This window comes from Pelophylax lessonae (genome assembly GCF_965119305.1).
Source record: "Pelophylax lessonae genome assembly, chromosome: 1".
NCBI lineage: Eukaryota > Metazoa > Chordata > Amphibia > Anura > Ranidae > Pelophylax > Pelophylax lessonae.
This window is the reverse complement of record NC_138768.1, coordinates 627,943,267-627,956,116: the sequence shown is the minus strand read 5'-3', so window position 1 is coordinate 627,956,116 and position 12,850 is coordinate 627,943,267. Positions and strand designations below refer to the sequence as shown.

Genomic DNA, 12,850 nt, shown 5'->3' with positions numbered 1-12,850 from the left:
TCCCTCTAGAGGTCAAACCAGTAAGAAATAAAAATAAACAATAATATACATGTGATACAATGCATGAAGAGAATAGTGCCATAGACAATGAGAGGAAAATTAGAGAAAAAAAAAACATGGGATGAAATGAGAAAGAAATGATAAATGTGGAACTAAAATTAAATATGAATAAAAATAAAATATAAAAAGTAAATTAAAATAAAAATAAAAATCAAAAATGGGAAATTAAAAATTAAAAATAAAAATAAATGTAAACAAAATAAAGAATTGTATATGATGTATGCATATCATTAACTGAGACTAAATATACAATAAAAAAAAATATATATATATATTATATTTGTATGTGATAATGTAAAATTCTTATAGTATATATTGATACATGTATGTATAAAATCAGGAAATGGATACTAATGCAATGAGATGGATGGAATGGGAACAATGATGAATATCAACCTGAAAGAGGTATGAATATGGAGGGAGTTGGGGAAAAAAAAAAAAAATAATAAATAAATAAAATAATTGGCACTGTATGGATTACCTAAAGTGAACCCTAGAGGGGACTAATTAAAGAATGGTGGATACATCCAATTCTTCGTTCATCCCATTGGGCGGAAGTGTATTGAGGGAATAGATCCAAAACGTTTCACGTTCGCACAGTTTGTGAAATCTTTCGGCTTCGGGAAGGTCTTTTGATATTTGCTCAATGATCCATACCTCAAGATTTGAGGTAGATTTGTCATGGTGTCTGAGAAAGTGGCGGGGGACGCTATGTTTGTCTTTTCCTTCCTCTATTTTTCTCCTGTGTTCCCCAAATCTTTGTCGAAGGGGACGGATCGTGCGTCCTACATAGAGGAGGTTGCAAGGACAACTGAGGCAATAAATTACAAAATCAGATGAACAATTGTAAAAATCAGCGAGGTTGTATGTTTTATTATGTGTATGAAATGATTTTTTACCATGTTTTACATATGGACAGGTTTTGCACAAAGACTTGTTGCACCTATACATGCCTGTTAAAGGAATCAGGCACACCCTAGGGGTGGCGTCCTTAATGGTTTTAAGTTTGCTGGGTGCAATTTTGTTTTTAAGGTTGGGTGCTTTCCTGTATGTGACTCTGGGAGTACTTGGGAGGACTAATTTGAGATGGGGGTCCTCCAAGAGTATAGGCCCCCCATCAATATGTTTTAGAAGAATTTGTTCCATGGTCTTGTGTTTGTAATGGAATTTGGTGGTGAAACGAATGGATTGATCAAATGTGCCTTGGGTTTTGGCAGGAGGGGGATCTGTGAGGTACAGATGATATGCTTGATCTACCAGGGGGAGTGGATAACCTTTGTCCAATAATTTGGCTTTTAGAAGCTGACTTTCAGCTACATAGTCATCGTGCCTGGTGCAATTACGCTTCAGCCGACAAAATTGTCCCTTGGGAATATTGTTGGTCCATTTGTTGTAATGGCAGCTCTTGTAGTGCAATAGGGAATTACCTGCAGTAGGTTTGGAGTAATTCTTGGCATGAATTTGATTTCCTATGTAGTACAATTCAAGGTCCAGAAAAGCAAGTCGTTCAGAATTGGTGACATGGGTGAATGTTAATCCGTGGGGGTTTTGGTTGCAATGTTGTGTGAAATTATGGATGATGTCGGGGGGTCCGTCCCAAATTATAAGAATATCATCTATGTACCTACCATAGAAGATAAGGTGTCTGGAATATGGGTTGTTGTGCCATATTTTCTGAGATTCCCATAGCCCCATGGCTAAATTTGCGTATGAAGGTGCAAAATTTGCTCCCATGGCTGTTCTGTTGATTTGTAAATAAAATTGATCATTAAATTTAAAATAGTTATGAGTGAGACAAAATTTTGTACATTCCAGAATGAAGTGGGCTTGTTTGGGGCTCATGTAAGGATCCAGATGGAGAAAATGATCTAGGGCTGTGAGGCCGAAATGGTGTGGAATAGATGTATACAGTGAATTAACATCCAGAGACATCCAGGTATAACTAGGTATCCATGTGTAGGGGGACAGTAGTTCCAACAAATGAGTACCGTCTCTGATGTAGGCAGGTAAACTTTGAGCTAGTGGTTGGAGAAAATGGTCTATGTATAAGGAGAGACCAGAGGTGATACTCTCCATGGATGCAATGATGGGACGGCCTGGGGGATCGGTGATACTTTTGTGGATCTTGGGAATATGGTAAAAATATGGGGTCCGATAAAACATCCTATTGAGGAAGGAGGCTTCATTGGAGTCTATAGTTTTGGTTTCAATGGCATGGTCAATGATAGCCTTCAGGTCCAATTTGTATTCAGGAAGGGGATCCTTATGGAGTGGAGTGTAAGTGTTGGAATCAGCCAAAAGTCTTTCGGCCTCTTGGATGTAAGAATCTCGATCCAGGAGGACAATGCCTCCTCCTTTATCAGCATTTTTAATGATAATGTCATTGTTATTAATCAATGATGAAAGGGCTTTTGATTCTTGAGGTGTAAGGGTGCCTAACTGGGTAGGGGTGTGGGAAGATGGTTTGCATAATTTCAGGAAGTCGGAATAGATCATTGCATCCATGGAGAGTATCACCTCTGGTCTCTCCTTATACATAGACCATTTTCTCCAACCACTAGCTCAAAGTTTACCTGCCTACATCAGAGACGGTACTCATTTGTTGGAACTACTGTCCCCCTACACATGGGAACCTAGTTATACCTGGATGTCTCTGGATGTTAATTCACTGTATACATCTATTCCACACCATTTCGGCCTCACAGCCCTAGATCATTTTCTCCATCTGGATCCTTACATGAGCCCCAAACAAGCCCACTTCATTCTGGAATGTACAAAATTTTGTCTCACTCATAACTATTTTAAATTTAATGATCAATTTTATTTACAAATCAACGGAACAGCCATGGGAGCAAATTTTGCACCTTCATACGCAAATTTAGCCATGGGGCTATGGGAATCTCAGAAAATATGGCACAACAACCCATATTCCAGGCACCTTATCTTCTATGGTAGGTACATAGATGATATTCTTATAATTTGGGACGGACCCCCCGACATCATCCATAATTTCACACAACATTGCAACCAAAACCCCCACGGATTAACATTCACCCATGTCACCAATTCTGAACGACTTGCTTTTCTGGACCTTGAATTGTACTACATAGGAAATCAAATTCATGCCAAGAATTACTCCAAACCTACTGCAGGTAATTCCCTATTGCACTACAAGAGCTGCCATTACAACAAATGGACCAACAATATTCCCAAGGGACAATTTTGTCGGCTGAAGCGTAATTGCACCAGGCACGATGACTATGTAGCTGAAAGTCAGCTTCTAAAAGCCAAATTATTGGACAAAGGTTATCCACTCCCCCTGGTAGATCAAGCATATCATCTGTACCTCACAGATCCCCCCTCCTGCCAAAACCCAAGGCACATTTGATCAATCCATTCGTTTCACCACCAAATTCCATTACAAACACAAGACCATGGAACAGATTCTTCTAAAACACTGGCCTATACTCTTGGAGGACCCCCATCTCAAATTAGTCCTCCCAAGTACTCCCAGAGTCACATACAGGAAAGCACCCAACCTTAAAAACAAAATTGCACCCAGCAAACTTAAAACTATTAAGGACGCCACCCCTAGGGTGTGCCTGATTCCTTTAACAGGCATGTATAGGTGCAACAAGTCTTTGTGCAAAACCTGTGCATATGTAAAACATGGTAAAAAATCATTTCATACACATAATAAAACATACAACCTCGCTGATTTTTACAATTGTTCATCTGATTTTGTAATTTATTGCCTCAGTTGTCCTTGCAACCTCCTCTATGTAGGACGCACGATCCGTCCCCTTCGACAAAGATTTGGGGAACACAGGAGAAAAATAGAGGAAGGAAAAGACAAACATAGCGTCCCCCGCCACTTTCTCAGACACCATGACAAATCTACCTCAAATCTTGAGGTATGGATCATTGAGCAAATATCAAAAGACCTTCCCGAAGCCGAAAGATTTCACAAACTGTGCGAACGTGAAACGTTTTGGATCTATTCCCTCAATACACTTCCGCCCAATGGGATGAATGAAGAATTGGATGTATCCACCATTCTTTAATTAGTCCCCTCTAGGGTTCACTTTAGGTAATCCATACAGTGCCAATTATTTTATTTATTTATTATTTTTTTTTTTTTTCCCCAACTCCCTCCATATTCATACCTCTTTCAGGTTGATATTCATCATTGTTCCCATTCCATCCATCTCATTGCATTAGTATCCATTTCCTGATTTTATACATACATGTATCAATATATACTATAAGAATTTTACATTATCACATACAAATATAATATATATATATTTTTTTTTTTTTTTATTGTATATTTAGTCTCAGTTAATGATATGCATACATCATATACAATTCTTTATTTTGTTTACATTTATTTTAATTTTTAATTTCCCATTTTTGATTTTTATTTTTATTTTAATTTACTTTTTATATTTTATTTTTATTCATATTTAATTTTAGTTCCACATTTATCATTTCTTTCTCATTTCATCCCATGTTTTTTTTTTTCTCTAATTTTCCTCTCATTGTCTATGGCACTATTCTCTTCATGCATTGTATCACATGTATATTATTGTTTATTTTTATTTCTTACTGGTTTGACCTCTAGAGGGACTCTTGTTCCTCATACAGCCATAACGTAGAGTCATGTTTACTTTGATAGTAATTTTATAACTTCACCACCAGAGGGCATTGTTCCTCATACAGCTATAACGTAGAGTCATGTTTACTTTGATAGTAATTTTATAACTTCACCACCAGAGGGCATTGTCCCGGAACACATAAATTGGTCCTTCTCTTTCCATTTTACATCCGACTTTGAAAAAGGAGCGCGCGCTGTTTTTCCCCCCACAGTGCGCATGCTCGGAAACGCGTCAGTCATTACGCCGGAAGATCCTGTGGACAAGCATCACGGCCACCGTGCGGCCCAAGCCTCCATCTCACTGCGGTTTCACCCTGCTGTCCAAGCCTCCATCTCACTGCTGTGACACACTCCACTTCCTGCTGGACAGGAAGAGGAAGAGAGGAGATGATTACAGACCCACAGTGATGACTCCAAGCCCCAGCCTCCACATGGACACTGGAAGGACCCATCTTGTCTGCTTATACTTACCTTGATGTAAGTTTTTATTACTTGTTTGCCATATTAAATCGCAGTCTTAACTCAGAGGCGCCTGTTTTCTCTTTTGTTTTATTTGTAGAAAGCTCACCACTGGGGTCACAAAGCAAAAATTAAAAGATAAAAGTATAGAAGAAAAAAGTATGAGTGGTCCATTGAGTCTTCCCTATTTTTTTTTTTTTATATATGAATTTTTTGATTTGTAATTTTCTCAAATTCTCTCCAACAGGGACACAAACTGCAAAGAAATGCTTTTATAGTAGAATGGGAGAAGGTCATAAAATCTTTTTTATTTCCTTCTGTGTTGAGAGAAGGATAGGTGATTCACTGAAATGCCCATTAGCCAGTTCAGTTTAAGTTTTTGTAGTCTTCTAATGCAAACTATTGGAAGTTGGTTTCTATATACTACTATATAATATTGATCTGTGCTATTGTGTAAGCCTTGGTGTTACGCAGGTTAGCCATGCAAGTTTAGGCTCAGGCATGCTTTGTACTAAATCAACGAAGTTAGGATTGAGTGAAAGAAAAAATAAAATGTTGTTAAAGCGTAGCATAGGCTGCTATAATATTATGAGTACTGCATTTTTAATTGGGGAAAAAAAGATTTGCACATTGGAATACCAGTTGAAAGATGTGACCCTTTCCTTAGTATTTGATCTGTCTCAAGGAAGCGATACTTAGGGGGCTATTTACTAAAACCAGAGAGTGCAAAATCTGGTGCAGTTCTGTATAGAGACCAATCGGCTTCCAGGTTTTATTGCCAAAGCTTAATTGAACAAGCTGAAGAAAGAAGGTGATTGGCTAACATGCCCAGCTGCACCATATTCTGAGTGCACCAGTTTTAGTAAATCTACCACTTAGTGACAAATGTTAAAAGTTATACAATTTTATATAGGTAAACTCATACACTGCTAAATATCTAAAATAATAAATAAAATAAATAATTAAATAATAACTAAATAAATAATTATAAATAAATAAAATACATGTATTTGTGTACGTGCCTGCAACTACCCAACAAGTGTACTCAATCACTCTAAAACTATTTGAAATTAAGAAAATGGCGCGCTGTTCTTTTAAACATATATAATGCAAAAATAAGGTGCATTAAGATAAACATAAGTATTTCAACCTTAATAAGTCTTGTATCAACATTGATAAATAATAAACATTTCATGCAAAAGTTTGATTCATAAATCATCTAGTGAACAAAATATAACTCAAATATAACAAGTGTTTATGTTAAAATATTAGTGCTCCATAAAGTCCACACTTCAAATAGATAAGAATAGGGTGAGTGTCTAAACAGTGCTTAAACCACCAATCACCTCTGGGTGCATTATTCACCCACATACACACTAACCTGAACAGTCGGTAAATGCAGATTGTATTAATCTGCGTTAATCGGCTTTGTGCATCTCCTCCGTGCTTGTTTTTGCCCTGTTAAGGGGCTTTCTTTACTACACCGTATAAGCCTGCAGTTCCAGGTTCCTGTTCCAAATTATTGGCTGTTACCGTTGTTATATTTAAAACCTGATTCACATATGTGCAATGACAGACATTGTATGTGATTCGGAGCACACTGCTCTGAAAATCACATGCAATGTCTGTGTGATGCGAATTCAGCCATACAAAGTGTATGGCTGAATTTGCATCGCATTTGGACCCAAGTCACGCAGGACCCTTTTTTGGGTCCGCACCAGAATCCGACCGCATGGGTGTTCACACCTATGCGATCCAATTCATGTCCGAACTGACTGCGATATGCAAATGGTTGTGGGGGTGTCGTTAACTTTGTATTGACCCCCTCCAGCGATTTGCATATGGCAGGGAGAACTGCCTACCATTTGAATGCGATGTGGAAACCCGCAGTGGATTTGCAGGGTTCCCACATTGCATATATGTGAATCGGGACTGAGAGCACTTTGTTTACTGGATAATTATTTTTTTATATCAAGATACTGGATGGTTTTTGAATCAAAGTTTTACATCAGATGTTTATTATTAATCCTTGACAAGACTTGACAATGACATCTACAAGACTTCTTAAGGTTGAAATACTTATCACATTTATTTTTTATCTTGATGCACATTATTTTTGCTTTATATATGTTTAAAAGAACAGCTCACCATTTCTAGATTTCAAATGTTGAAACAAAATGCAACCACTCTGGGCAATGTTACTCTGTTACGTAATGTATGCAGGCTGTTCTGTATTGCTTTGCTGAGTTCCATGGCTAAATAAGGATTTAAAGAAAGAATTCAGCTATGAACAGAGCCACATTTATCATAAAACATTGTAGCCCTGTGCCTATAGGAGGCAGAAGCAAAGAGGAATTTTTTTCCTAGCATTAGTAAAAGTGCAATCACAGAGCATTCCTGTGCAATTCGTGGTGTGAACCTGCCCTGAATATCTGAAAATGGTTATCATTTTTGTATATTTGATGTATTAGACAACATTTCCTAATATTTTCTTTTCTAGGGTTCTGATTTAATGTATGAAGTTGAAGTTCCTGGACCACCTTCTGTTTTAGCTTTAAACAGTGGGGATGGAGGTGAGCTTTCTTACAGTTTTAAGATGTTAAAGTAGTGTTAAAGCGGTATTAAACCCAAAAGCAAAACATTTATTTATGGTAACATGCTACTTACACCAGTTCTTCGATACGATGGCTGCATTTGTTTTCTGTTTTAGGCTTTCTTTCTTTTATTTGCATCTGGTGATCTGGCCAGTAAGTCTTTTGTTTTTCAACAGAACAAGCTGTCCTGCAGATGTAGCAGTTAGAGGGCTAAGACAAACTGCAGCTCCAGTCATGATCCTGGTATCCGTTTTTACATCCGGTGATCACTTTCAGGTAAAAGTGATCAAGCTGCTTCACAGCCACTGGGTCACTTTTACAGGGCTTTGAAGGCCTCCCGCCACCATTCCCGGGCTCTCTCGTTCCACCAGGGAACCTGAGACCACTGCAGACGGTCAGGTCAACTGTCCATAGAGGACATGGAGGACCAACTGTTCCCCCATCCCCTCTTGCAAATGAAGCTGGAAGCGCCAAGGATTTTGTCACTTCTGGTTTGGGTGCTGTGTTTTCCTGGTTGGTTATAGCACATTACAAACAACAAAACAATTCCCAGCACCCTTACCAGTTAGCCTACAAAAAAAAAAAAAACAATTAGCCCTGTCTAACAGTGTATGTTAAAGACAGAGGGTTTAGTTGCATACATTTGCAAATTGATGTGAAAGCCGTAGTGTCTCTTCAGGGCTCTTCTCTGTATACTGTGGTCCTAACTCTATAGATTTTAGAGTTTCCCAAATTTGAGCACATATAGTAGTAGATAAATTTAAAGAGGATTTAAACCCCATTCATGAAATTTGACCTGAGCACATATATCTGTAGTGTTTAATTATCTCTCTCCAAAACCCTAAGTCCCGTGACTTTATGCTGCTCCATTATTCTGTTATCAGCATGATAACTTCTGGCAAGTTCTCCCACACAGGAGATAAAGGCAGCTGAAAATTTGTGTCGGGGTGGGTGCTATAAATAGATTAGCAGAGAGCTGGTCTATTCACAGCACAGCTCTGCACATTCCTTCCTTTATCTGCCTATATGGAGGGGGGTGTGTGCCTTTCCTCCAATCAGCTGTCACACAGTGTATGCCAAGAGTACACCACAGCTGAAACAAGAAGAAAAAAATCTAACATGATGTATACTTTCTAAACAATATATAAAACCGAAGAAAGCAGATATACATGTAAATCTTATGTAGGGAGATTTGTTTAATCTCTGTGGATCATCTGAGGCTGTTCACTTCACTGGGTACAGTGCATCCAGAAAGTATTCACAGCGTTTCACTTTTTCCACATTTGTTATGTTACAGTCTTATTCCAAAATTGATTAAATTCATTATTTTCCTCAAAATTCCACAAACACTACTCCATAATGACAACATGAAAGAAGTTTGTTTAAAATCTTTGCAAACCTATTAAAAAGAAAAAACGGAAAAATCACATATACATAAGTATTCACAGCCTTTAGCCATGACACTAAAAATTGAGCTTAGAAGCATCCTGTTTTCACTGCTCATCCTTGGGATGTTTATACAACTTGATTGGAGTCCACCTGTGGTAAATTCAGTTGATTGGACATGAATTGGAAAGGTACACATCTGTCTTTTTAAGGCCCCACAGTTAACAGTCCATGTCAGAGCACAAACCAAGCCATGAAATCCAAGGAATTGCCTGTAGACCTGCAAGACAGGATTGTATTGAGGCACAGATCTGGGGAAGGGTACAGAAAAATTTCTGCAGCATTGAAGGTCACAATGAGCACAGTGGCCTCCATCATCCATAAATGATAGCATTTTGGACTCCACCAGGACTCTTCCTAGTAGCGGGCTGCCCGGCCAAACTGAGCGATCGGGGAAGAAGGGTCTTAGTCAGGGAGGTGACCAAGAACCTGATGGTCATTTTGACAGAGCTCCACAGTTTCTCTGTAGAGAGAGGAGAACCTTCCAGAAGAACAACCATCTCTGCAGCAGTCCACAAATCAGTCTGTATAAAAATGAGAAAACAACCACCGCTCAGGTGAGCATTCCAGGTGCTGTGGGTGCTGACCCTGGCTCGCCACCACTGCAACAGTAGAAATGAAGGAGAAATCGGCCGCACACCACCAGCTGCTAGGAAGGTGAATCCTTTATTAACATACGTCAAAGGTACACAGGATACAGAGATAGACGCGTTTCACACTTTTCAAAGTGCTTGTCACAAGGACTTTAAAGTGTGAAACGCGTCTATCTCTGTATCCTGTGTACCTTTGACGTATGTTAATAAAGGATTCATTTCTAATCAGGCCTGTATGGTAGAGTGGCCAGACGGAAGCCACTTCTCAGTAAAAGGGAACATGACAGCCCACTTTGAGTTTGCCAAAAGGCACCTGAAGGACTCTCAGACCATGATAAACAAAAATCCCTGGTCTGATGAAACAAAGATTGAACTCTTTGGCCTAAATGGCAAGCATCATGTCTGGAGGAAACCAGGCACTGCTCATCACCTGGCTAATACAATCCCTACAGTGAAGCATGGTGGTGGCAGAATCATGCTGTGGAGATGTGTTTCAGCGACGGGAACTGAGAGACTAGTCAGGATCGAGGGAAATATGAATGCAGCAATGTACAGAGTCATCCTTGATGAAAACCTATTCCAGAGCACTCTGGACATCAGACTGGGGTGAAGGTTCATCTTCCAACAGGACAACAACCCTAAGCACACAGCCAAGATAACAAAGAAGTGGCTACAGGAGAACTCTGTGAATGTCCTGGAGTGGCCCAGCCAGAGCCCCAGACTTGAACCCGATTGAACACCTCTGGAGAGATCTGAAAATGGCTGTGCACTGACACTCCCCATCCAACCTGATGGAGCTTGAGAGGTTCTGCAAGGAAGAATGGGAGAAACTACCCAAATATAGGTGTGCCAAGCTTGTAGCATCATACTCAAATAAACTTGAGGCTGTAATTGGTGCCAAAGGGGGTTCAACAAAGTATTGAGCAAAGGCTGTGCTACTTATGTACATGTGATTATTTTTATTATTTTTTTTTTTTTTTTATAAATTTTCAAAGATTTCAAACAAACTTCTTTCACGTTGGGAGATTGTTTGTAGAATTTTGAGGAAAATCTTGAATTTAATTCATTTTGGAATAAGTCTGTAACATAACAAAATGTGGAAAAATGTAAGCACTGTGAATACTTTCCGGATGCACTGTTTATTATTATTTATATAGGATTTATTTAGCGAGGACAGTTTACAACTTGAGGGTAGACAGTACAAATACAATATACAGTAGGAATCAGAGGGCCCTGCTCATTAAAGCTTACAATCTAAGAGATATGTAAGGGTTTGCATCCACTTTAAGGGAAAATTGCCTTAAGGGGGCACGCTTCTCCTTAAAGGCACAGGGAACCTGGTTGGTTATAGGGAACATCTGGAGGTGTTAATTACGCCTAAGCAGTAACCTAAAAATGAACATTTTGTTTTGAATTCCACCTGAAAAATAGAAATACACTTCCTAGTATGAGCATGTGCCTGGGCACTCCTGTGCCTGCAGCCTCAGAGCTGTATATCTGCAGTGTGACATTAAGAGCCGGTTCACATAGGCGCGACCCGACTTGCCGGGGCGACCTGTGAAGTCACAGTGCGCAGCTCGCACCGCGACCTCGGAGCGGCATGCACGGACTTCATATCATTGAAGTCAATGCGGGTCGCCCCAAAGTAGTACAGGACCCTTTTTCTATGTCGGAGCGACTTGTGTCGCTCCTATTAGAACGGGTCCTGTGCTAATCTATGGCAGGCGACCCACGGGGACTTGTCAGGCGACCAGGTCGCCTGACAAGTCGCCCCAGTGTGAACCGGCTCTCAAGGTCCTGCTGCCAGTGGGGTTGATTTACTAAAGGCAAATCTACTGTGCACTAGAAGTGCGCTTGGAAGTGCAGTTGCTCTAGATCTGAAGGGAAGCTCTGAAATGAGGGGAAGCTCTGCTGATTTCTATCATCCAATCCTGCAAGAAAAAATGCAGTTTTTTATTTTCCTTGCATGTCCCCCTTCGATCTACAGCGACTGCACTTGTGGGTCTACTTGCAGTGCACAGACTTTTTAACTTTAGTAAATCAACCCCTCTGTCTGCTAGTCTCAGGAGATTTGGAATGAGACATGTGCTGCTCACCATTTTTCTTATTCAAGGGCCCTGACTTGAGAAAGCAAAACTCTCTACCTTGACCAAGATGGGTACCTCCACACAGAGACCCCTCAGAACAAGGCATTTAAAGTCAGTAATGGGGAAAGATCAGCTTGCTGCAGGGAGACCACATGCAATACTGGTGACTAGTCCTTTGTATGATTCCTGCCTTTTTCATGCACCGCTTCAAAAGTCTGCTCATCAGTTTAGCAATAAGACAGTTTTTACGGAGATATATATATATAATATAAAATATTTCTAAGGTTTATTATTTCATTTTCTTATTTTGTAACAAAAATCACAATAGAATTGATTCAGTAGTTTTCAGTATTTTTTTTTGTGAAATTTTGTTTTCGTTCAGATGGATAAAATAAAACATGTGCATTGTAACTTTGCTTATCAACTATGTTTCTTTCATTTATATCTAGGTGAGAGCGGAGAGGAGCTTTTGTATGGAACATCAGATGGCAAGATTGGCTTAATTCAAATTGCAAAAGGTTCTCCGGTGCCCAAATGGGAAATATTCAATGAGAAGAAGAGAGGAGGTTTGTTGCAAATAATCTGTAAAAAGAATTTGATTAATATGCCTCCTGTCTTCTCTATAGATACACAGTGTAAACTAAGATTGTACAGGGCACACAATGTGTGTGTTTTTTTGTGGGGGAGCCTCAAGAAGTTATCTCACTCCTTTTATTTATACTTCCATTATTTTACAATGCGGTGAAGCATGAATATGCAAAAAGGTGCAGTGAAATACATCTGTAATAAGAAATGTGCAGGTTGATGAGGAGATCATTTGTTTCTTTCTATTTGATAAGTGATGCTCTCAGTATCTTTCTATTTGGGCAAAGTGTGACTCTCCATAGCTTACTTTCTGGTTAAGTGTGACTTTAAATAGCTTTCTGTTTGGGTAAGTGTGGCTTTCAGTAGCTT

At 39.3% G+C, this 12,850-nt stretch overlaps 2 protein-coding genes across 2 annotated transcripts in view; both read left to right on the top strand.

The window, feature by feature from the left end:
* The window catches only part of BBS7 (Bardet-Biedl syndrome 7), a 71,389-nt gene that overhangs the window by 15,082 nt on the left and 43,457 nt on the right, over positions 1-12,850 (top strand). Inside the window, exons 8-9 of the mRNA XM_082244195.1 lie at positions 7,677-7,749; positions 12,346-12,462. Coding sequence (XP_082100321.1) covers positions 7,677-7,749; positions 12,346-12,462 — 190 coding nt within the window. The remainder of the gene's footprint in view (positions 1-7,676; positions 7,750-12,345; positions 12,463-12,850) is intronic.
* LOC309544692 (uncharacterized protein) lies at positions 2,798-3,448 on the top strand (the record flags this gene model as incomplete). Its single annotated transcript, XM_082243604.1, has 1 exon — positions 2,798-3,448. The coding sequence occupies one exon, from the start codon at positions 2,798-2,800 to the stop codon at positions 3,446-3,448; it is 651 nt and encodes a 216-aa protein (XP_082099730.1).